Genomic DNA, 22,412 nt, shown 5'->3' on the forward strand with positions numbered 1-22,412 from the left:
CGAATATTACACCGATTTAAGTCAAAACTAGCAACTCCAGTGTATATTTGGCCTTGTGTTTTTTTAGTTTTTTTTTAAACCTGTGCTTAGCTCTATTTTGTTTTTGTTTTATCCTAAAAAGCTCCCGAGTCCTTGCTGATGACAGGCATACCATAACATGATGCAGCCACCACCATGCTTGAAAATATGAATAGTATTTAGGGATGTGTTGTGTTGGATTTGCCCGTAACATAAAGCTTTGTATTCAGGACATAATGTTATTTTCTTTGCCACATTCTTTGCAGTTTTACTTGAGTGCCTTATTGCAAACAGGATGCAATGTTTTATATATATTATATATAGAATATTTGTATTCTATACATGTTTCCTTCTTTTCACTCTGTCATTGAGGTTAGTACTGTGTTAGAAACTACAATGTTGATCCATCTACAGTTTTCTCCTATCATAGCCATTAAACTCTTAACAGTTTTAAAGTCACCATTGGCCTTGTGGTGAAATCCCTGAGCGGTTTCCTTCCTCTCCGGCAACTGAGTTAGGAAGGACGCCTGTATCTTTGTAGTGACTGGGTGTAATGATACACCATCCAAAGTTTAAATAACAACTTCACTTTGCTCAAATAGATATTAAATGTCTGTTTTTTAAATACCAATCTACCAATAGGTGCCCTTCTGTGCGAGGCATTGGAAAACCTCCCTGGTATTTGTGGAATCTGTGTTTGAAATTCACTGCTCGGCTGAGGGACATTACAGATAACTGTATGTGTGGGATATAGAGATTAGGTAGTCATTCAAAAATCATGTTAAACACTATTATTGCACACAGAGTGAGTCCATGCAATGTATTATGTAACTTGTTAAGCAAATGTTTACTCCTCAATTTATTTAGCCTTACAAAACAAAGGGGTTGAATACTTACTTTAAAGTATAATTTAGACATTTTTTGGGGTATCTGTACTTTACTATTTATATTTTTGACTACTTTTACTTCACTACATTCATGAAGAAAATAATGTAACTTTTTACTCCATAAATTTTCCCTAAGACCCAAATGTACTTATTACATTTTGAATGCTTAGCAGGACAGGAAACTTCAGGAAAATTCAGGCACTTATCAAGATAGTCTCCCTGGTCATCCCGACTGCCTCTGATCTGGCAGACTCGCTAAACATACACAAATGCTTTATTTGTAAATTATGGTGGTGTCGGAGTGTAAAAGAAAATGATGGCGTCTACTTTTACTCAAGTAGTATTTTACTGGGTGACTCACTTTTTCTTGAGTAATTTTCTATTAAGGTATCTTTACTTTTACTCAAGTATGACAATTGTGTACCTTTTCCAACACTGTTTATTATATATTTTACAAATGTATCCACTGCACTCACTCGTTTTTGTAAATATATAATATATCCCCCTAACCCAACGTAGCATACAGTACCCGTCGTCACACATTTTAATGGTGGGTGAGACCGGAAGTAAACATCATGTGACGTTGAAAATCAGATGATCAAGTGTAGACATCTTTAGTCACGACTACAACGGTTAATTCATACATTCCTGGCTGTATTTCTCTGGTAATTAATTGATACATCGCACTAAAGGATGTACAATATTTTAAAGCATGTTGAATGTATTGTATTGAAATGACGGTGTTTATATTTTCAAGGAAACAAGATCCTAGACTGCTGCAACCATGGCGCTCAGCGATGCCGACGTTCAGAAGCAGGTACATTGCAATTACAGCCTTTTAACCTTCACCCGTCTATCCATCTGCTGCTCAATTTAGGCCTTTTTTCTTTCTTATCATAAATTATGGCAACTGTATATTTGTAAGGAGCAGAATTGTGATTGTATCATGCCAAGGTTGTCATTGAAAAAAACCTGAAATACTACTAAAATACAATCACAATGTCTAGTATGATTTAGACATCTAATTGCACAATACATTTACTCAGTGCGGTATTTGTGAGGGAGAGATGCAATATATGGTCACATGATGGTAAAATCCATGGTCAGCTGAGGAGTCCTATGTCCAGTTGTCTTATCTCGCCAACCCTTATCATGCACTGTATATAAAGTAGAATTGATTAGGAGGCTTCATAATTACAATTCCCTCTGTAGTTTATGGTTTAGAAACATGTTTTGTTACATGAACATTACATGGAAAATTATGGAACAGAAACGTAAGCTATACACCAGGCAGACACATTCCACACCACATGGTGGAACCAAAAGAGACAAGTTAATTCATGTACAGGGTAATGATGCTTTTTAAGTCAGCCTCTTGACTCTCTTCAGCATGAAATATGACTTGGAAAGCATGTGGTGAGTCTTTTACTGTCAACTAATCTCTAATTCCCACTATTTTTTTCCCACTGTATAGATCAAACACATGATGGCCTTCATTGAGCAGGAGGCCAATGAGAAGGCAGAGGAAATTGATGCCAAGGTACAGTGCTTATTCACAAGTGACTGGCATAGTTCAGCGCACACACACATTTTTGTGTGTTTTCAACAAATAAAAACTCAAAAGATTTGCATAGGCACATTCAACTGAAATAAGAAGGCATGATCCCTCCTCTAAGACATAGTGAGAATTTACTAAATTAAATCAATCATTTTAGTTGTACCTTTAACTGTTCTACTGGTTCAATGCTTCTTAAAATGTATCCTCAATAGTGAGGAATGACCCTACCATCATAAACATTTACATTTAAGTCATTTAGCAGACGCTCTTATCCAGAGCGACTTACAAATTGGTGCGTTCACCTTAAGACAGGGCCTCCTCATTGCATGCTCTGAGTGACAAGTGTCTCCCCCTGCAGGCGGAAGAGGAGTTCAACATCGAGAAGGGCCGTCTGGTGCAGACACAGAGGTTGAAGATCATGGAGTATTACGAGAAGAAAGAGAAGCAGATCGAGCAGCAGAAGAAAATGTTAGTCACTCTTTTTCTTTACAGCTCAGGCAGTGTTGCTGCTAGTCTCTCAGCTCCCTCAGAGACTTCCTCAATCTCTTCTTTCTCTATCTATCTCTCAACAGCTCATTCATTATAAGAAGCACAGTATATGTGCTATGGCTTACACCTACTTGGACTTGTGATGTGGTCCTGTGCCACAACCTCTTGTTTACTTACCTCTCTTCCTCTACAGTCAAATGTCTAACCTGATGAACCAGGCTCGTCTGAAGGTGTTAAAGGCTCGCGACGACATGATTTCAGTAAGTTTAATTTGTCTTGGCTGGCATATTATTTTGTTCAAACACAGCCAGAGGCATGATGTTCTGCTACAGCACCGCATTCTATGTAAATAATAGGCTAACCCTTTCAATGTGTGTCCTCAGGAAATGTTGAGCGAGGCGCGTCAACGGCTGGCCAACGTAGCCAAGGACCCAGCCAGGTACCCAGCACTGATGGACGGGCTGGTTCTGCAGGTGAGGCCTTTTTTTGTAATAATGCAATACTTGTCACTGACACAGTTTTAGTGTTTTATTAGGATTCCCATTAGCTATTGCTAAAGCATCAGCTACTCTTCCTGGCGTCCACACAGAACATAACACATGACATAATACTGAACATGAATCAACAAGAACCGCTGAAGGAGAACTACATGCGTGGAAAATAAGACCAACAGAACTTAAAAAGGTCCTGTACTGGGACAACGCTGAGAGAAACAGAGATAACTATTACTTTAGGCCTACATTCATATGTTACATTCAGTATAGTTTATCAGTTATACAGTCCTGCATACATATGCTGTACATAGGCCTGCATGTTATTTAGGTCAAAGGCGTTGTGCGGTGAGTTTTTGATTTGATTTAAAGCGAATGTTTTTAATGTGTCTGTTGTTTAATATTAGGGTTTCTATCAGCTTCTTGAGACCAAAGTGACCATCCGCTGTCGTAAACAGGACCTGCAGGTGCTTCAGGTCAGAATGATCCTTTTCACTCTAACAATTCAATGTTGTTCAAGTGTATTTCCTTTTATACCGGGTTGATGAATGATTCATATGTTCTATTCCTATTCAGGCGGCTATCCAGAAGACTATTCCTGTCTATAAAGCAGCAGTGAAGAACAATATTGAGGTTCGCATCGACCAGGACAACTTCCTGTCTCCAGACATGTAAGAGGACAGTCCCTTGTCTCAATGTGAACCCATTCATTTCAAATAGGTTTTACTTTGAATTAGTATTGATTGATTAACACATCATTGAAAAAAATGTCTTCTGTGGTCTTTCTAAGGTGTCAGTCAAGGGTTCATGAGTTAATTCAAAGTTGTTTGTATGTCTCCTTCAGTTCAGGAGGTATTGAAATCTACAACGCTGATGGGAAGATCAAGGTGTCCAACACCCTAGAGAGCAGACTGGACCTCATGGCTCAGCAGGTAAGGGCACAGGGACAGTCTCACAGGAACTATAGTGGCACTATGAACAGCTAGCACATCTAGTTCATTGACAGTTGTCCTATATAAACAACCAACAGTGTGAATATCCTCGCATAAAGCTATCGGCAAACCATCATTCTTTAGATGTATACACTGTGTGAAGTTTTGCACATGATTGTACTGCAAATTCTCAGATGTAGTTTGGCCCCTTTACTCTGTGGTTTTTCATGAGGTTCAGCTTGGCACTAATCCAGTGTTTGTCTTTCTGCTCAGATGATGCCTGAGATTCGAGTGGCTCTCTTTGGTCAGAACCAGAACCGCAAGTTTTTGGACTGAGTGTCTCCATCCATCGTCTTGAAGAGGAGTTATTTATTTTTGTCGTGTGAAAGTTACCATTCCTGTGTCTGTGAGAAGAATTCCAAAAACACAGTTAAAAATGGAAAAGACACCATTTGTTGTTTTGTCATGTATTGTTGTATTTCTGTGCATCTTGGGACAGTATAAAAGTTGAACTTCATTGCAGATGTGAGTAGGAGGAGCAACTTTTGCACAGTGGTAATGGATCTGCTGCTCCCCCTGGGGATCTTGGTTTACACACCGCAGTCATCTTTATTATGATTGGCTGGACAGTAATAATTTCAGTCTGATTGGTTCAGGCTAATAACATCTTCCTCTCATGAAAAAATATAATAAAAAGTTGCATGGAGCATTGACTCACCCGTAGCTATTTGCTCCCATCTATCACAATTAAAATGAAGTGATGCTGGAAAAACATTGAAGACCAACTATGTCCTCATTGAATCCAATTAATTTATTGATGTAATGTCTGCTCTTGTATCATGAAACAGAAGGAAGGGTCAATATTTCCATCTGAAGAGGTTATCGTGAAAATATGTTATAAAAAGTATAAATCGATAGTATCAGTTGCCTGCTCTTTTTTGACCTCCACATTTTTCTCTTATCGTATCGTAATACAATGCATTTTTTGTCTGACAAAGGAGCTGCTCTATAGTCTCTTGTTATTTATTAAATTGAATCATCCATGGCCCCTCCAGAGAATCTCATGACATGTTACATTTTTGGGCTGCAGTCTTCTGACTAGCAACAGCCATTAACTAAGTGGGTATAACACAATGGTATTGTGAGCCTGTCAAGTCAGACTAAATAGCATAGTACTGGGGTAGTTTATTGAGAAAGGTTTGCACACTTGAGAAGGAAAAAGTGAATAAGGAAAAGGGTAGAATTCTTTGCTTCTGTTGCTTTTCATTTGTAAGTATGCTTTATTTTATTAATGTAAACTTTGGTTGAATTCAATTGTCTGATTCAAATTGTATGATTATCTCAACATTCCTGTTCAGGGCTGTGTTTCATTGTTCTTAGAAATCCAATTTTATTTGTCACATGTGTATAGCAGATGTTATTGCGGGTGAAATACTTGTGTTTCCAGCTCCAACAGTGCAGTAACATCTAATACACACCATCTAAATTGAAGGAATATATACATATTTGGAGGAGCAATGTCTGAGCGGCATAGATTAAGATACAGTAGAAAAGGATAGAATACCATATATACATATCAGATGAGTAATGCAAAATATGTAAACGTTATTAAAGTGACTCGTAATGCTGGTGAGTTACCGCCGCTCTGACATCCAAAAGTTCTTCCCGGCTGTATGTAATAACACAAAAAAAGTCCTGGGCTAATAATGTAATAAATTATACGTAAAAAAGCAAAATACTAAGTTTCCTAAGAGCTTGAAGCATGGCAGCCCTACCCGTCGGCACCCTTTTCTCTAGGTGCATATGTTTGCAGTAGTAGTACCTTGTGTTCTTAATTACAATCTCTGAAAAACTCTTTGTTCATTGTTCAATTAAAGCTAGTATTCAGTTGAATGAGTGGCCCCAAGAAGGATATCCACAGCTGGTTCTTCCAACCTCCAATGACACTGCAGAACAAGGTGGTTTTGCCCTCTAGAGGGAGGTATACCATCACCCTCCAGTTGGCAGCTGTGGTGTGCTGTGTGACGGTATGCGGTGGGACCCCTGACCCCCGTCAGAGGGAGACGATGATGCACCAGGAGGCCTCCAGACAGATAGGGGGTCGTGTGCATCTGACAGGTGCAGAACAGCGGCTCGACGCACACCTTCGCAAGCTAAAAGAACAAGAGATGGCTGCGGCCCAGTTCCCTCCTGCCTTTCACTTCTTCAAGGCACGGCCCCTCATCCATAAGAGTCCCATCTTTAGCCTGCTGCAAAGGATGCCCAAGGGTAAGACAAGTAATACAGTCCCACTGCCCTAGTGCAGCTGAGGATCACCTAGGCTCACCTTATAAATATGTTTACCATCAATTTAACTGCATTTAGTACATTCTCGATACTGGGTCACAGGGGCAGCTCTCCACATCCACAGCTCATCCCTGGTGAGTGTTGATTGGCTGGTGAAGAACATCACATACAGGCCCCATTGTTACATCTGCTTCACATGGGGCAGGTCTGTACGGTTTGTCTTCTCTAGTCGCCGGCCCTTCCCTACCTGGGACTGCCTCTACTGGCAACTGTTGAAGACCTTGAGAGCCAACATGGTGGATCCTACAGACTTTGACTACAGGTATTCCACTATATCATTAGAGCCAAGCAATTCAAATAGGCGTCTTTGAATTAACACATGTAGTAGCAAAAAGACAACTTTCTTATTCATGGAAGGGTAGTTAATTGTCTTTTTGGATTTTTTTCCCAGCTTGATGCAGAACCTCACTCTGTTCACTGAGGATCCAGACACTACCTACCCGAGCCAGGATGCAGTGTGGGAGAGGTTTGAGATGGCATTCGTGGCCATAGCTGGGCTGGTCACCTACGCTCCTGTGTTTAAAGACTTTCTCTACAAGGGCTTAGAACAGCTGTTTCATGACAACATCATGTACCTGGAACTAAGAACTGGACTATCAAGAGTTAGTACTGTGGGCCTTAATTAAAAGTATATTGGGCAATGTAGTGAGCTGGAATTACATGTTACCTAGGCTATATTAGATACCTAGATTTTTTTCCCCCCAAGGGTTTTTGGTGATGTGTTTTGCCTGTTTTTATTCTTCACATCCTGCAGACATATGAGCTGGATGGAAGCATCCATGATAAAGCCTGGTCCCTGAGGACTTATCAGGAAGTCACTCAACAGTTTGTGGCTGAACACCCTGGCTTTCTGGGAGCTCGACTCATCATTTCCGTCCATAGGTACAGTACAGACAAATACTATTTATAATCATTTTGGGCACTATCTGTGCTTGATTGTGCTTGCCTGTTGCAATGGAAACAATAGAATGATTGGCACTGCCCTTGTGTGCACCTTAGGCTTCTAAGTGTGTCTGATGTTAAAGCAGCTGTAAAAGAGGCCATTCAGATGCAGAAGGATTTCCCAGAGTTTGTTGCAGGATTCGACCTGGTGAGAATTCTCTTGAGGGGTAGAACCAATCATTATGCCCACTTATTACGGAAAATAAATACACAAACAATTTCATGACTTAACACATTGACATAATTATTTATTACATTGCATCTATTCGACACACATTGCAAAATAAACTGTTCTTTTGTGGTTTTAGGTTGGCAGGGAGGACAGGGGAAGACCTCTCTGGTTCTTCAGGGAGGCCTTATCTCTACCTGCAGAGCTTGGAGTCACGCTGCCATACTTCTTTCATGCAGGAGAGACTGGTAAGCATAGGATGATTGATTTAAAACAATTGTGTAATTAACAAAAACAAATCCACGGTATATACATGTACACACTATTGTGATGCACTTATAGTATAATGTGTGTGTGTGTGTGTGTACGCATTCATACTTGCGCAGACCACGAGGGCACTGAAGTGGATGAAAACATTCTGGATGCCCTACTGTTCAACACCACACGTATTGGGCATGGGTATGCCTTGGCACACCACCCACTGGCAAAGGAGCTCTCCAGGAATAGAAACGTGGCCGTGGAAGTATGCCCCATCTCAAACCAGGTAAATGCCATATTGTCAGTACTCATCATAGTACAACTAATTCCCATTGGTTAAATAAAAAAGCAGCACTGTAGGGTATTTCAGTTGGATGACAATAAAGTAAGTAATCTTAACTGTAACTCTAGATATCTCTGTGTCAGTTGTCATTAGTCCATTGAGTTAAATGAGTGTTGACGTCTCTGAATCCCTGTGTGTCTATGACCAGGTGCTGAAGCTGGTGTCTGACCTAAGGAACCACCCTGCAGCTGTGCTGATGTCTGAGGGCCACCCCATGGTGGTCAGCTCTGATGACCCGTCCCTGTTTGGGACCACTGGGCTTTCCTATGACTTCTATGAGGTGTTTGTGGGCATCGGTGGCTTGAGGGCTAACCTGGGCACTCTCAAGGAGCTGGCCATCAACTCCATAAGGTGAGGTCAAGAGTTGTTTCGAGAATTTAAATGTAATAGTATTTCATGTACCTTTCATGTATCTTTATGGTATTACCTCTGTTTGCTCTGGATAATAAGTGTTTCATCTCTCATGACCGTTAACATAGCTAGCTAGCGTATGGGTGATTGGGTTCAGAGATGACCAACTGCTTAATTTGTAGTCATGAAAAGTATGTTTGACAAAGTTGTAGTTATATGTCCTAGTAACCACGACTCTACCATAGATATAGCTCACTGCCATCACAGTTGAAGGAGAGAGGGCTGGCCATGTGGCAGAGGACGTGGGATAAATTCATCTCTGAGAACTCATACAGTAATCCCTGAGCAGTCGAGGACGGGACTTCTTCAAAGCCACAATGTCAACTCAGCTCTATATGATGTCAATGCAGACATATATTCTATGACCCTCTGGTGAAAATCTACAGTGAATCAATAACAAACCACAAATGAGCGGAAAATACAGGAATCATGTTTATTCTTTGTTTGCATTTACATTCAGGACCAAGGAGAACACAGCTCAATAGCATTTCACATTCTGTGAGGAATGTCCCCATGAAGCTATGTACAACCAACAGCTCACTAAGATTACACAGTCATCTCACTGCTGACCACTGCTGACCACCAGCTTTTCAAAGCATGATGATAATGATGTGTTCATAACAAAGTGGGAAGGTGGTAATTACCAGTTGATAATAACTCCTATAGTCCCGCTGTATTGTCTCTGGTACAGTAGGCCGAACTATCTCTGTGTATCAGAAGTCTTTAATCAGATTCTGTATGTTCCAGTGCTGCCCACTACACTCCTGAATGATGAGCTGGTAGTAGGTGTCCTCCCCTGGGGCAATCTCCAGACATCTCTTTGTCTGTCTGTTCTGGATGGCTTTTCCCTGTAAAATACAACAAACATTCTACTGTACAGCATCCCACAATAAAAAACACTCAAATGTAAATTACAGTTCTTTTAGCCATGGTTTTGTGCATGTTGCCTTTGAAATTCACTGTGTTTCAATATGCTTATTAGTATACATTTTCCTATTTACAGAGTGTTGTAATACTCACCTGTTGGAAGTCCCAGAGCATGTGGAATCCCTTCTGCTGGGCCACCTTGCACTCATACAGTCCTGGGGTTCGAGTGCCAGTGTCCACCAGACAGCGATTACTGTCGTACTTATGAGACCTAATGCCTCCAATGTAGATCTCCCTACTGGCTCGATAATAACAGTTCTGGACAGAGAGTATAGATATTTAGGCTTTTCTGAGTCTGTGGTATTGACAGTACTTTGCATTGTGGTATGGGTTGAATCCCAAGTCTGCCATGGTACGAACCATATTATACATGTAGTTAAATACAAAATACAAAGCAATGATTGTACAAACCTGAGGACCATAATAATGGCATCCATATAAAATAGGTGTGTTCCCTGGAAATGGGCCTTGATCTATACAGAGATCCGTCTTCTGGTCATTGACCAGCTGTTGGTTTTATGGATACAGATTAAACAATTATAAAAGTGCAGATTATCATCCTGGTACAGTGTATATACATACAGTATAGATAATGAATGTGTTATGTCAAGTATGAATGTATTTCCAAATAAAAAGTGGGTAGTGTCTTGGTCGCGTAGTTGAAATAATAGTATATAATAGAACAGCAGAGTGGACTGTGTGTGTGTGTCTGTGCGAAGAACAATGATACATTTTAGCACGACTCACAGCTCCATAACCAAGCAAGTCACCCAGGGGGTCTAACATGGGATACACGTTATCCAGATACCACTGGAAGGGTTTGCAGTTCAGCCTCTTTCTCAACTTCTTCCTCTCTGAAACATCCCCAATGTCTATGCCGTGATCCTGTGGTGAGAACGAGGAAGATTTCTAAATCAGAAACACAGGCCATGTGAGCAATCCACCTATTATCCACCTACTTTTTTTTTACCCTCCAGATATTTACATAGATCATACTTCAATATCCTTATTGTGGCATTGAATAATGTAAACCTTTCACACGAAGTGCTAATTCTGACTGTCTAGTCTTCTTTCAAGCTGCAATAACAGTGACGATTGTTATTCTATATTTTGGAACCCTTTTTCTTAGAGTGTACCTTCAGTGGGATGTTCCAGGCAATGTTGACATTCTGTTTGTAGTCATCCATCCAGACCTCAGCCACTCTCAGAGCATTCCTCTTCATTGTAATGCTCAGGTCAGGGAGATAGGGTTTATGGGCCCTCTCGATGTGGGCTATTTTAGAACAAGGTATGACCTCGACACTTCCACCACATAGCCACACCTCGACACATCAAACACCAAGAGAGAAGGAAGAGTTTATAGATATGGACTGAAGTGTCTGGATGTTGGATGTAGATTGGTTTGTTCAAAATGAATGACTCAAGAACAAAAAGTAATTCTGCAAACACAAGTCTGCTTTGATTTCAAACATTCATTTAGAAACTGTAGCAGAGGGGCTTACCCGGATACCCAGTTCAACATTTTCCCCTCCATAGATCTTCATACCACCATCAAGAGCACCAATTTCCCCAAAGAACAGGCGATCAACCACTAGTATGCCCATAATGGAGGGGCTCCTGACAAACATACAGTACAAATCATGGTCATTTCCACATTGGGAGAAGTGACATTCATTTAATGAATATATAACGCAAAATAATAATCCAGGTGTAGATATTAGGTATGATTTTCATCCCAATGCTGTGCTTTCCTTATCGCCTATTCAAACAGATTTGTGAAACTGGACTATCATCCTATGATGAAATCACAACCAACTCACTTTCCTGGCTGTGACTCGTCTTTCAAGGCATACCACTCAGGTTTGAAGGGCTCGTACATACACCACAGGGCCCAGTCAAAGGTGTCTGCAGCAGGCCCATAACGTGTGACTGTCAAGTCATCGAAATGGACTTTGTCAAACACCGGTGTCAACACCAACGTGCGGTCCTCCTTTATCCGAGCTAACAGAGGCTCCGCCCTGTTCACACAAACACAGAGTCAAAACACCATGTTGAGGGGGGATTCAAAACGTCTCACTGAGATATTTCATTTAGACTACCATTCCACATGGACCTCTATGTGGGCATCCAAGATGGCCACCACATCTCCTTCAGCTTCCCTCCACCCTGAGAGGCGGGCCTGTGTGAGACCGAGCTGCTCTGAGTGTCTCACTCTCTTCACCAGGCCGGGACGCTCTTCATGGATGAAGCTGATGTAGGCATCCAACTTCTCCTTTAGATCCTCTGTGAAAGCACACAATTGCAAATCAGTGATACACAACAAAAGTTGAAAGCCACACCTACGTTCAATCTATATGTTACCAAATATTGAAATGTTTCTAAGAGGTGAGAAGAGACCAATTAGGCAAACCATTGGAGCTGTGGTCATCCACCAGTATAATGTCTTTGAGCAGGCGTTGGGGGGTCTTGTCTATGATGCTGCGGACGGCTCTCTTGATGATTGACAGGGCCTCGTCCAAGTAGATCAACACCACGCTGATGGTGGGCAGGTCATGGGGATACTGGTGCTTAGCACACCTAACAGGCACAACAACACACATTTGGTCCACCTCCTATCATTCATTCACTTCACCAAAGCTGCTGCTTCACTCTTAAAGTTAGTCCATTTCAATGTCATTTGTCAAACTTAAAAGTGCTGGAGATGGAATTGACCTCTGATGACCTCGGATGCAACAGACTGTGGTTAGAATTCAGAAGTCTTGAGTTAGACATAATTTGCTGTGTAGAGGTGGTGGAGGGATGAGGAAAATGATTTACTTAGGATCGCGAGTATCAGGGATTTCCCTGTTCAGGGGTAGTCGGTCACTCAGGAAGGCATTGTATCCATACATCTGAAACAGCCCCTCTGCCTCTTTCTGCTCCTCCTCTGAGAGCTCATCACCCCAGGTTGTAAACAGAGCTGAGTTGGGGTACACCTTCTTCACCACCTTCCTCTCCTTCTTGACCTCGGGAGCCTTCACAGCCTGCCCCTCTTTCAGACTGATCCCATTGTTGATTGACTTCACTGTGGACAAACATGACAGCTGCTCATCAAACGTAAATTAATTGGTTATTACTGAATAATTCAGATTGTTTAAGGCTGCCAAATCAATGAATTATAGGTGAATAGTTGAGCCACATGAGTCACTCCTTTTGATACTGTACAAACAAAGCATGAACTTATTTGCACTGTTTGCATTAGCTTCTTCAAAGTTGATTAATAAGACTTGATCTGCCTTGGAGGATTACCTTGACATAACTGTAAAAGTAAACATTGCGGAAAACTTTGGCACACAGACGTCGATAGAAAAATGTAACACGTTTTGTGCAACAATCAACAGTATACAGGATTAAAGAACTGTTTATTAAACTCTTTATTTAATTGAGAACAGATTCCCTTCTGCAATCATCACTGTGAAGTGTGAAATAACTTTTTCTGGGATCAACTCTACATGTTGGTTTGGTCTAGATTCTAATGATTCTCAAATCCTCCCCTCTAAATCTGCCCTACTATCTAGAACAGTGGCAGACTGCAGTCCAGGTACAGTACGTGGACAGAGCTACTGCCAATTCCCTTCCAGGTAAGTCACAGTTAAATGAAGGATACTGAGACTCACCCAGCTTCTCGATGTGAGCCTCCATCTTCTCCAGCCTCTTGAGAATGTCCTGGCCCCTGGCCGATTCATTCTGATGGGCCCCCTGCAGTCTCTCCCCATGAGAATGAACCTCCCACTTAATGGATGTGATGTAGAGTATTCCAGCAGCCATGGCCAGCAAAGGGGCCAGCCCTCGAACCCAGCCTAGCCTCATCATCCCTCTGCATGTGAGTGCTCAGCCTGGGGATACAGACAGGATAGCCTTCCTCTCTCACTCTCTCACTGAGATCCAGGCTCGCCTGAAAGGAGGGAGGGGTGATGTAAGACATTTCCAAGTGAACAAAAGAGAAGAGCAGTTGCAGATAGTCAATCAAAAATATATTTTGTTTATTACAAGTTGCAACAGGGAGAAACCTCCAGGATAGAAGCACAGAAAATGTCTAACTGGCCTTCTCTGAGAACACCCTTATATCCTAATCAGCATACAAATGTTCTGTAAACACCAGTCCGATAGGCTTGTAGGAAGTCAAATCAGAAGGCAGTGACTTTGTCAGCAGCTACAGAATCACATTGTTTCACACAATATAGTAATAATCAGTGTATCCTCTGTCCTTGTACCTCCAGTCTGGCGTCAACCTTATCAGCAGTTATGAGTTTAATCCATAACATACAGCCTCTAGTCTAGTGACCATCAACCCAAGTGTTACAAACAGAACACTGGAAATCACATGTATAACACAAACTCCAAATATACTAACATTTTTGTTGAGCCCTCTAATTTAAATATGAACCTTTGTCATCTTAAATATTCCCATTACAGGTGAGGTGCACCATACCTGGCTGGCACTCAGTGGGTGTGAGTTTCCCCTAGACCAGTGGACCTCTCCTTGCTGTCAATCACTCACTGTCCCTGGTCCTGGAGGTTTGGTCAATATGATAATTGCCAAAATGATGTGTAAATGTGTAAAACATAGGGCTTTTCAGAGGAAACATGCACTGAAGCAAACAGTCCCTTATATTTGTCTTAGGCCCATGAACGTGTTCCTTGTAACTTTATTAGCCTTTAGTCCTGAAAAATACATCAACAATGATAAACTAGGTTATAATGAGATACATCAAACATACATACTTGTGCAGACCAGGTGGGCACTGAAGCGGATGAAAGAGAAGGGAAAGGGGGCCTGGAAGTTTGCGCCATCTCAAACTAGGTAAATGCCACGTTGTCTGTCAGCACCTGTAATAATATAACTAATTCCCATTGATTCAATAAAAATCAGCACTGTAGGGTATTTCAGTTTGGGGACAATAAAGTTCCTCTTAACTTAACTAAAACTCCAGACACAGTCGCTACCCACTGGGCACACACTGGTTGAATCGTAATTTACCAACGTATGATGACGTGGAATCAACGTGCAAAATACATTTGATTTGAAAAAAGTATTCAACCAGTGCGGTTTTCATCTAATTTCAACCAGCGTTGTAAACATTGAAATTAGGGTAAGACTTCAACCTAAATACATTGACTTAACCTGACTATCAGGTTGTTACATCAATCTAAGTTCAACATAATCATCAGAGCTATGTATACGTTGAAATTACGTAGAAAATTCCAGGTAGAAACATTTTTTATTTTATTTATCATATTCCCGTTATATTGGGTGGTTGAAATTATATTGGTGGCCATCTTGGATGCCCACATAGAGGTCCATGAAATTAGAAATTTATATTTGATTATAAATGATTATATATTGATTATTGATTATATATTTACCTTGTTTCAATGCTGATAGTAAAATGCTATGTTTGAAGCAGCATCATTCTTTCAATATCATAATCAAAATAAATAGGTTTATTAAAATAAAATGTGAAGCCACATTGCAACTATTCTTGCCTGAACAGTGACTCCTACTGGAATATGTGACCCGTTTCAAGAAGCTAGGCATATGTCATACGTCACTACATCACTACTTCAAAATGCATTTTTGGGGAGAATTGCATTCTGGAACATGTGAACTTTCAAATGCCTTAATAACAACATTTTAAAGCATCTGTAAATACAGATACAAATTGAAAATGATAGTTGGTTTAGCCACAGAAAAAAACAGGAACCTTCCCACTAGCTATGATTGGCTGAGATAATGGATTGGGCTGGATGTGCCGAGATATGAGTATGGTTTGGTCTGCCATGTAGCACCCTTCTGTCTATAACATGAGCTGCTCAGTATGTGGAGATAATCCTTGCTACCACAGCTTTTTTGAAAGATATAACGTTAGCCATGGAGAACTGCAAAAGTGTTGCTACTGCTCTCAACAACATTGCTAACCAGAATTTAGCAGGTGCTATCAACAAATATCAGTGTGAAAAATGTGTGATGGACTACTTTCTGCACACGGTCCGTGTGGACCAGAGTGACTTGACACAACAACGGGCCAAACAAGCTTTAGCTAGCTACAAAACAATCGGAAAAGACATGCTGCCATGAAGCGCTCATCCATGTATGAGCGCTTCATTAAGAGTCTAGCTACATTTTCAGATATTATACATATCAAATTTAGTCAGAAAGTTGTTTTCATTGCAAGTTAAAGTGTACTGTTAGATAGCTAGCGAACATTAGCTTGCTGGCTTGCTAGCCAACATTACGTGTATGATCTGTGTAGTAATATTATTAGTATCTGAGAAAGCCATTTGCATTGCTAGTTATAGCCTAATGTTAGCTAGCTAACTAACATTGAACCTAGTTGGTTAGCTTTAGCTACCTGCAGTTTCATACTCTAGTAATTAATGGCTAGCTATGGCTAGCTATGACAATCCGTTTGTACTGTAACTATGGGTTGGGTTTATGGTTAATTGTTTATCTAGCTAACCAGCTAGCTACATGTCTTAACAAAAGACTCCACTTCACAAGAGAATGAAAGTTAGCCAGGTGTGTCTGGGGGTGATTACGGCCATCTATTTTATTTCATAAACATGTGTGGATGTCTAGACAATAGTGACTCATCCACTTAGCTAGGTGATGACCCATCATCCACTTAGCTAATTGATGACCCATCAATTTAGACAAGTGTCTGGGTAAGCATCATCTAATAATTATGAAATATTTGTACAATATTTTCATCTGGACACTTTAAAAGACAGATTAGGATATTGGCTAAGGACTAGAGAAAGTGTATTGTTACCTGGAGTTGTTCCTTATTGTAGGCTACTACTTAAATAACTTTTAGTCTTGAAATCTTTGGTTGTTTACTACACTACCTCTGTTTACACATGGCCTCACATGTGAATCCTTAAAAAGATTGGTGCGGCTAAGGATTAAGAGGGTGTGAACGATGCTGAATAGGTGTAGACAAAGAAGATCTCTCCAGTGGAACATATCTTTGATCTTTTATTTCAGCTCATGAAACATGGGACCAACACTTTACATGTTGTGTTTATGTTTTTGTTCAGTATACTTCTGAGGAACAGAAGAAGTGTGTGTTGGGTCTCACCCGATTCGAGAAGGTTGCTGTGTCATGCATTGCTCTTCTGAGCAGGGCACCTCTTAACTTCTTGGATATAGGGGGCGCTCTTTTAATTTATGGATAAAAAAACGTTCCCGTTTTAAACAAGATATTCTGTCACGAAAAGATGCTCGACTATGCATATAATTGACAGCTTTGGAAAGAAAACACTCTGATGTTTCCAAAACTGCAAAGATATTGTCTGTGAGTATCACAGAACTAATGCTACAGGCGAAACCAAGATGAAATGTCATACAGGAAGTGCCTCAGATTTTGAATGCGCTGTGTTCCAATGTCTCCTTATATGGCTGTGTATGGGTCACGAATGAGCTTAGACATTCTGTCGTTTCCCCAAGGTGTCGACAGCATTGTGACATATTTGTAGGCAAATCATTGGAAGATTGACCTTAAGAGACTACATCTACCAGGGGGCCGCTTGGTGTCCTCCGTTGCAATTATTGCGTAATCTCCAGCTGCGTGTATTTTTCGTTTGCTTCGAGGAGAAACACAGCTGCCTCGAATGATTTATCATCGAATAGATATGTGAAAAACACCTTGAGGATTGATTCTAAACAACGTTTGCCATGTTTCTGTCGATATTATGGAGTTAATTTGGTAAAAAGTTTGGCGTTGTAGAGACTGCATTTTCAGATTTTTTTCTTAGCCAAACGTGATGAACAAAATGGAGCGATTTCTCCTACACAAATAATCTTTTTGGAAAAAATTAACATTTGCTATCTAACTGAGAGTCTCCTCATTGAAAACATCCGAAGTTCTTCAAAGGTAAATGATTTTACTTGAATGCTTTTCTTGTTTTTGTGAAAATGTTGCCTGCTGAATGCTAGGCTTAATGCTATGCTAGCTATCAATACTCTTACACAAATGCTTGTGTAGCCATGGTTGAAAAGCATATTTTGAAAATCTGAGATGACAGTGTTGTTAACAAAAGGCTAAGCTTGTGAGTGAATATATTTCTTTCATTTCATTTGCGATTTTCATGAATAGTTAACGTTACGTTATGGTAATGAGCTTGAGGCTATAATTACGCTCCCGGATACGGGATTGCTCGACGCTAGAGGTTAATGTGAGGACAATTTTCAGCAGACAAAACATTACAAACAGCTAGCAGCAAAGTAAATTGGTCACGAAAGTCAGAAAAGCAATAAAATGAATCACTTACCTTTGATGATCTTCTTATGTTTGCACTCACGAGACTCCCAGTTACACAATAAATGTTTGTTTTGTTCCATTTATATCCAAAAACCTCCATTTGGTTGGCGCGTTTTGTTTAGTAATCTCGTGCTTAGCAGGCTCGTGCAGGTCATGACGGGCAGACAAAAATTCCAAATAGTATCCGTAAAGTTCATAGAAACATGTCAAACGTTTTTTATAATCAATCCTCAGGTTGTTTTTACAATAAGTAATAGATGATATTTCAACCGGATGGTAGCCTTTTCAATAGGAGAGAAGGAGAAAAGGTCTCGCTCCAGGCACTTGCGCATGCACAAATCTGCGGACACCCAGCTATCCACTGACGTGATGTGATCATTCTCGCTCATTTTTTCAGAATAAAAGCCTGAAACTATGTCTAAAGACTTCACACCCTGTGGAAGCCATAGGGAAAGGAATCTGGTTGATATCCCTTTAAATGGAGGATAGGCTTGCAATGGAACAGAGTAGTTTCAGAAAAACAGCACTTCCGGGTTGGATTTTCCTCAGGTTTTCGCCTGCAATATCAGTTCTGTTATACTCACAGACAATATGTTGACAGTTTTGGAAACTTTAGAGTGTTTTCTATCCTAATCTGCCAATTATATGCATATTCTATCTTCTGGGCCTGAGAAATAGGCAGTTTACTTTGGGAACATTTTTTATCCAAACATCAAAATACTGCCCCCTTGCTTCAAGAGGTTTTAAGGAAGTACCTCTAACAACCGACTTTCATAGTGCTTAAGATGCATGTAGATGAAGAGTCACAAAAGTACCTCACCATCACTACCCACATGGGACTCTACAGATACCACCACGTGCCTTTTGGAATCATGTCGGCACCTGTCTTGTTCCAAAGGGCCATTGATCAGGTTTTGAGCGACCTCCCTAGGTCACAGTGCTACCTTGATGATATCCTTGGTATCGGAAAGGATGACGAGGAGCATCTGCTGAACCTTGAAAATTGTGGCAGGTATGACGGCAGGTAGCCTAGAGATTAAGAGCGTTGGACCAATAACCAAAAGTTTGCTGGTTTGAATCTCCTAGCCAACTCAATAAAAAATTTGTGGACGTGCCTTTGAGCAAGACACTTACCCAATGTTCCCTCAAAAAAATTTTGCTCAAACTTCAACGTTGTGAAATGTTGTGCGCATGTTTACTGTGAACACTGAGGCTATACCCGTTTTAAGTTACAGTTTTAATAGTGGCCATGTAGGTTGCTGTGGCTATTTGATCATAATATAGGCCTACCAGAGTGGCCTACCATCAAAAAACAATTTTTACATGGAAATAGCTTTTCTATCATTCAGCCTACAGTAGTAGCTAATGTGTGGTGTTCAATGTAGGTCTACATTCCATGATACTTTTGGAAAAAAACATGCAGGGCTTGACATTAATATTTTCATCCACTTGTCCTTCGGACAAGGAGGTGATTGAAAATGTTGTTATGTTGTTTGATGCAAGAAACCACTTTACAAAATAAATACATTATTATTCCCATACCAATATTACAGAGAATCAGACAAATTATGCTACCCTCTGCCTATTGGCTACTTAGCTTATTCAAGCCTGTCTCAAAATACAACACTGCCCCTTTAAGACAAAAAACAGCTCTTTACCTGACTCGCATTTCAAAGATGTCTAGAAATGTATATGTTTTGTGCTCTTGTAGGAAGCAATCACTCCCGTATTGCTGACTACAAATGGTCTATAACTGGGATAATAACTCAATAACTAGCAAAGGATATGAACAAAGTATGCACATTTGGCTACATGCAGCTCTTGTTGTGATCTCAAAATCTACACATGACCGCTCATGCTGTAAATACAGTCCAGTTCAAAGTAAATGGCACAGATCCATATGGCAATGGTCTATTTGCATGTATACTGCAGCTCAGATTTGTTTATGCCGCACCAGTCTGTGTAGCATAGAGGCTGAGTAGTGTGTGTCAATGCAATAGAATCCTACTCTGGTGCGTTCTGCCTACCCAAAAATATTTTGCATTGTTTGTTTTGTTTCGGTATGTTGCTAATGGCTAATATTGCATTGATTCGATCACAATTGCCACAATAAAGGTAAACGTTGATGTCATCAAAGTCTGTCATTCTCTGGATGAAGTCATGCTGGATTGACAGCATGGCCAATGCATTTAACCTTCTCTAGCCTACGGAGTTGTGTATGAAGGTTTTTATCCATTTAAGGGGGGAAAAGTTTCTCCCTGATTTGTGATGAGGATTTTGAGAAGAGAGACCATCTGCAGGTGGTTCTCATAGATTGATTTCAATAAAGAAGGGCTGTGTTTCCAGTGTGCAGCTCAGGATGCCGGTAGACAGTGAACAGCTCCCTTTTCAACTTCTCCTGGTTGCCCAAAGGTCATAGCTTGGTAACACACTGGAGTTCTGTGATCGGAAAGAAATCCTTCAGTAGCGTTTGTACATGACCACTCATCACCGCTGCCCTGTTGTAGGTTTGTGCAAACAGCTTCTCCTTGACATTCAGTTGCGCTAGGACTTGTTTGATGGTGTTGGAGAGGCCAACACCAGTTTTTTACTCTACAAAACCTCTCACACACACTCTTGTCTGGTAACATATAGCACAGCACTATTACCATCTGTGATTTACAGGAGATGTCAGTGGTCTCGTCTGTTTGTATAGACGCAAAAGCAGTCTCAGACACCTCCTTAGCTATAGCTTCTCTGTACACGTCATACATACAATCCAAAAGTTAGTATTGGATCATGCCTGATGTGCCCTTAAAAATTGGTTGGTCGTCATAGTGCCTTAGTTGCCTGTAATCTCCTTCACGCATCTCAAAAATACACCTGAAAACGCCTGGGTTCAAGGTGTTGGCCAACTCGTCATGGCCCCACAGTGCTGCCACACAATTTAATGAATGCTATAATTCTGGCAAGCACCTACCTATTCTCCTCTGTTTGTTGGTTGTGGAGGTCAATGGCTCGTCTATCTGTGGTGTATAGCTGAGCCACGTTTAATTTATTTTAAATCCTTAAACCTAGACTTGGACCGCACACCCTCTCCACTGAATAGCAGGCAGGGGGAGCAAAATAGTGATTGCTTTGCAACGCTAGCACTGTGTCCTTCCAAACCACTCATTGTTGAATTTGCGACATGTTGTGTAATGTTTATGTCCAATGGCTGATGCGCACAGAGATGTTTTATATCTAATTTTACTTCACATGACAAGGATTGAAAAGGATTTGACAGTAGATTACAGACTTGATTCATGGTGATGACTGCTAGCTTGCTAGCTAAGATTTTGAAAGTATGATGTTGACATGATCAGTCCAATCAAAGCTACTGTAGATGTAACGTGATTTGACGTAATTTTATCTGTGACCAATGACCTTGAGACTTCTTGGATGGGCGCCTCTAATGTAACTCTATGGCAGCACCAAAGGGGATTGAATTTTCAAACTGTCCCCATAGATTTTGCGGTGACATAGTGTCCAAATGAGTGAAAGAACACTGAGACAATCAAGGCACAACTAGAGAACATTACCAATCCCGAAGCACTGTTTTTCCGCTGGCTGCCCTACCACCACAGAAAGCACTGATCTAGGCTGAAACACCTGCATTTTGGAGCTGTCTTAATCAAGAAAGCAAAAAAGAGACCATGTTTGTATGCAGCTTTATTAACTCAATATACATGTATATATTTTTTTTTACATTGTTTGCCAACTGATATGTGACACGTATTTATGCCAAAATAACAAAAATATATATACAGTGCCTTGCGAACGTATTCGGCCCTCTTGAACTTTGCAACCTTTTGCCACATTTCAGGCTTCAAACATAAAGATATAAAACTGTATTTTTTTGTGAAGAATCAACAACAAGTGGGACACAATCATGAAGTGGAACGACATTTATTGGATATTTCAAACTTTTTTAACATATCAAAAACTGAAAAATTGGGCGTGCAAAATTATTCAGCCCCTTTACTTTCAGTGCAGCAAACTCTCTCCAGAAGTTCAGTAAGGATCTCTGAATGATCCAATGTTGACCTAAATGACTAATGATGATAAATACAATCCACCTGTGTGTACTCAAGTCTCCGTATAAATGCACCTGCACTGTGATAGTCTCAGAGGTCCGTTAAAAGCGCAGAGAGCATCATGAAGAACAAGGAACACACCAGGCAGGTCCGAGATACTGTTGTGAAGAAGTTTAAATCCGGATTTGGATACAAAAATATTTTCCAAGCTTTAAACATCCCAAGGAGCACTGTGCAAACGATAATATTGAAATGGAAGGAGTATCAGACCACTGCAAATCTA

The 22,412-nt window shown here is 40.6% G+C and overlaps 3 protein-coding genes across 3 annotated transcripts; 2 read left to right on the forward strand and 1 right to left on the reverse strand.

The window, feature by feature from the left end:
- Positions 1-1,464: 1,464 nt before the first annotated feature.
- Positions 1,465-5,295, forward strand: LOC115133049 (V-type proton ATPase subunit E 1-like). Its single transcript, XM_029665879.2, has 10 exons — positions 1,465-1,570; positions 1,663-1,722; positions 2,380-2,445; positions 2,822-2,931; positions 3,146-3,212; positions 3,336-3,425; positions 3,851-3,919; positions 4,020-4,114; positions 4,288-4,375; positions 4,649-5,295. Exons 2-10 carry the CDS (start codon positions 1,690-1,692, stop codon positions 4,709-4,711), a joined length of 681 nt encoding a protein of 226 aa, XP_029521739.1. The 5' UTR covers positions 1,465-1,570; positions 1,663-1,689; the 3' UTR covers positions 4,712-5,295.
- Positions 5,296-5,397: 102 nt separating this feature from the next.
- ada2b (adenosine deaminase 2b) lies at positions 5,398-9,169 on the forward strand. Its single transcript, XM_029665878.2, has 10 exons — positions 5,398-5,644; positions 6,253-6,643; positions 6,764-6,983; positions 7,113-7,323; positions 7,476-7,603; positions 7,721-7,811; positions 7,972-8,080; positions 8,219-8,376; positions 8,582-8,784; positions 9,030-9,169. The coding sequence occupies exons 2-10, from the start codon at positions 6,268-6,270 to the stop codon at positions 9,127-9,129; spliced, it is 1,596 nt and encodes a 531-aa protein (XP_029521738.1). The 5' UTR covers positions 5,398-5,644; positions 6,253-6,267; the 3' UTR covers positions 9,130-9,169.
- A 388-nt stretch (positions 9,170-9,557) lies between these two features.
- On the reverse strand, positions 9,558-13,681 carry LOC115133047 (probable polypeptide N-acetylgalactosaminyltransferase 8). Its single transcript, XM_029665877.2, has 11 exons — positions 13,428-13,681; positions 12,589-12,835; positions 12,182-12,348; positions 11,871-12,054; positions 11,592-11,789; positions 11,274-11,388; positions 10,908-11,093; positions 10,519-10,656; positions 10,183-10,278; positions 9,865-10,029; positions 9,558-9,692 (listed from the first exon to the last, which is right to left on the reverse strand). The coding sequence occupies exons 1-11, from the start codon at positions 13,621-13,623 to the stop codon at positions 9,558-9,560; spliced, it is 1,827 nt and encodes a 608-aa protein (XP_029521737.1). The 5' UTR covers positions 13,624-13,681.
- Between the last annotated feature and the right edge of the window lie 8,731 nt (positions 13,682-22,412).

Source organism: Oncorhynchus nerka, linkage group LG8, assembly GCF_034236695.1.
Source record: "Oncorhynchus nerka isolate Pitt River linkage group LG8, Oner_Uvic_2.0, whole genome shotgun sequence".
Taxonomy (NCBI): domain Eukaryota; kingdom Metazoa; phylum Chordata; class Actinopteri; order Salmoniformes; family Salmonidae; genus Oncorhynchus; species Oncorhynchus nerka.

Excerpts from the sequence above, each read along its gene's own strand:
- LOC115133047 (XM_029665877.2), bottom strand. The coding sequence starts at position 13,623 with ATGATGAGGCTAGGCTGGGTTCGAGGGCTGGCCCCTTTGCTGGCCATG. Across the intron at positions 12,349-12,588 it reads CCTGATACTCGCGATCCTAA|GTGTGCTAAGCACCAGTATC; the intron begins GTAAATCATTTT and ends TGTGCCTGTTAG. Across the intron at positions 11,094-11,273 it reads ATGTTGAACTGGGTATCCGG|GTGTGGCTATGTGGTGGAAG; the intron begins GTAAGCCCCTCT and ends TGATGTGTCGAG.
- LOC115133049 (XM_029665879.2), top strand. The coding sequence starts at position 1,690 with ATGGCGCTCAGCGATGCCGACGTTCAGAAGCAG. Across the intron at positions 2,932-3,145 it reads ATCGAGCAGCAGAAGAAAAT|TCAAATGTCTAACCTGATGA; the intron begins GTTAGTCACTCT and ends CTTCCTCTACAG. Across the intron at positions 4,376-4,648 it reads TGGACCTCATGGCTCAGCAG|ATGATGCCTGAGATTCGAGT; the intron begins GTAAGGGCACAG and ends CTTTCTGCTCAG.
- ada2b (XM_029665878.2), top strand. The coding sequence starts at position 6,268 with ATGAGTGGCCCCAAGAAGGATATCCACAGCTGGTTCTTCCAACCTCCA. Across the intron at positions 7,812-7,971 it reads TTGTTGCAGGATTCGACCTG|GTTGGCAGGGAGGACAGGGG; the intron begins GTGAGAATTCTC and ends TTGTGGTTTTAG. Across the intron at positions 8,785-9,029 it reads CTGGCCATCAACTCCATAAG|ATATAGCTCACTGCCATCAC; the intron begins GTGAGGTCAAGA and ends ACTCTACCATAG.